At 36.1% G+C, this 2163-nt stretch overlaps 1 protein-coding gene across 1 annotated transcript; it reads left to right on the top strand.

Moving 5' to 3' along the window:
- Positions 1 to 610: 610 nt before the first annotated feature.
- On the top strand, positions 611 to 1775 carry SARC_02508 (hypothetical protein; the record flags this gene model as incomplete). The annotated part of the gene is made up of 3 exons (XM_014303711.1): positions 611 to 682; positions 898 to 1443; positions 1579 to 1775. Coding segments are annotated over 3 exons (672 nt in total), but the record flags the coding sequence as incomplete, so codon positions are not given.
- Positions 1776 to 2163: the final 388 nt, after the last annotated feature.

Below are 2163 nucleotides of genomic sequence, written 5' to 3' on the forward strand. Positions count from 1 at the left end.
ATACATATATATATATATATATATATATATATATATATATATATATATATATATATATATTTATATATATATATATATAGATAGATAGATACATCCACATTCATACATACATACTATGTATATATATATATATTTATATATTTATATACATATATACGTGTGTGTGTGTGTGTGTGTTTAATATTTAACATATATTTATTTAATATATATATATGTGTGTGTGTGTGTAATTGTGTGTATAAATGTATGCATGTGTAGATTATGTACATACCATAATAATAAAAATTTATATATATATATATATGACATATATTTATGTATTAGTTTTTTTATTTATATTTATATATGTATATATATCTACGTATATATACATGTATGTATGTATGTGTGTATGTGTGTATGTATGTATGCTTTTATATACGCATGCATATATTATTGACCTGTACCTATATAGGTATATATATTTATATATATATATATATATAATATGTATGATTGGCGTTGTACACTATTTGGATTGTCGTGCACGCCGTGAAGTCTCTCGCTTTTTGTAGCCTATTGATATTGCTGTCTTCTTTGCTGACTTTGACTCATTCTATTCTTTTTGTAGGACTCGTTCAATAAATATGATTTCGATAAGAGCGGCGCGATCGATGTAGATGAGCTTACCAAACTGTTTGATGTAAGTTGCTGGTGGTGGTGGTGGCCCGAAATGGATTCTTCTGTTGTGTGTTGTACTCTTCTACACTCAAAGTACACGTACGCAGATATCAATACAGTACATTCACCTTGCTACATGTGTATTGTTCCACTTCTCCTTGCTGAATGTGTGTAGTAAGACATTGCCGGTTACACTACGAACGAATATGGGTTTCATGTCTGTTATTAATTTCGCAGGAACTCAATTGGGCGCATGACGAAAAATCGGTGAAAATAGCTCTAGCATCCATGGACGCCGACAACAGCGGCACTATTGAGTTTGACGAGTTTAAGAAATGGGCCGAGTTCGCCTATTCCTTCAGGATCCTCAAGCCTGCCAATCCGATTGCCACCGGCTCCCGTCTCAGTCTGGTAAACGAGTACGATACTGATGATGACGGCTCCTTGTCTGAGTGCTCCATCCCTGACTTCACCGAATTCAATTTGATGGGAGAGTACAGTGACAAATCACCCGAAGATGTGCGATTAATGGTGCTTAAGAACGCCTTTGATGCTATCGATACGGATAAAAGCGGTTCGATAGAAACTGGGGAGCTCGAGGCGTTATTCAAGGAGATCAATTGGAGGTATGACGCTGCCCATCTGGAGGGAGCCATGCGAGCATTAGATAGTGACAACTCTGGGTCGATAGAGTGGGAGGAATTCAAGAAATGGAGTGATTTCGCCTACAATTACCGCGTGCTGGCGAAGCAATCCGTGGCCAGCAAAAATGCTTCAAATCAGGTATGAGTGTATGATTATCTTGAATATTTATTCTGATTCTACTCATCTCATTCTTCAGATTGTTATTTTCAGGTAATAGCCATGAGCAGAGTATTCGCATTCGCACTGATATCTGATTTCGTATTTATTTCGTAGTTTCTTCATATGAGTGAAATAGGAGAGGTCGACTCCGAACTCGAGGATGAATGAGACTGGAGAAGGTCGGAAGTGAAATATGCTTGCGTGTAGCGGTATCTTGTGAATAATAATAATAGTTTATAAATATTGATATAAAATAAAGGAAGCTTAGACAGAATTATACTTCCACTATGGCGGAATTAATTCGAGAATGCACACTTAATTTAACCGCGTCAGTTCCAGCAGTGGTCTCACAGCATGAACAGTTTGAAGAATGCGTATTGTTTTAGTGGGGTCACTCATGCGCAGATGAGCGCTGCAACCACCACAAACCGAAAAACTACTCCCATTGTTATCGCAGTATCGCAGAGTAAAGCGATATTGTTTCAGATATAACGTACAGTGCTGTACAAATACTGTGAACGTGCTTCTCGCCATACTGTATGTGTAACTGCGTACACATGTGCATGTTGGATGTGTGCATAAGAATTCACATATATATATATATATATATATATATATATAATGTGTGTGTGTGTGTGTGTGTGTGTGTGTGTGTGTGTGTATATATATGTATGTATGTATATATTATGCATGAATGTA

Source organism: Sphaeroforma arctica (assembly GCF_001186125.1).
Source record: "Sphaeroforma arctica JP610 unplaced genomic scaffold supercont1.114, whole genome shotgun sequence".
Taxonomy (NCBI): domain Eukaryota; class Ichthyosporea; order Ichthyophonida; genus Sphaeroforma; species Sphaeroforma arctica.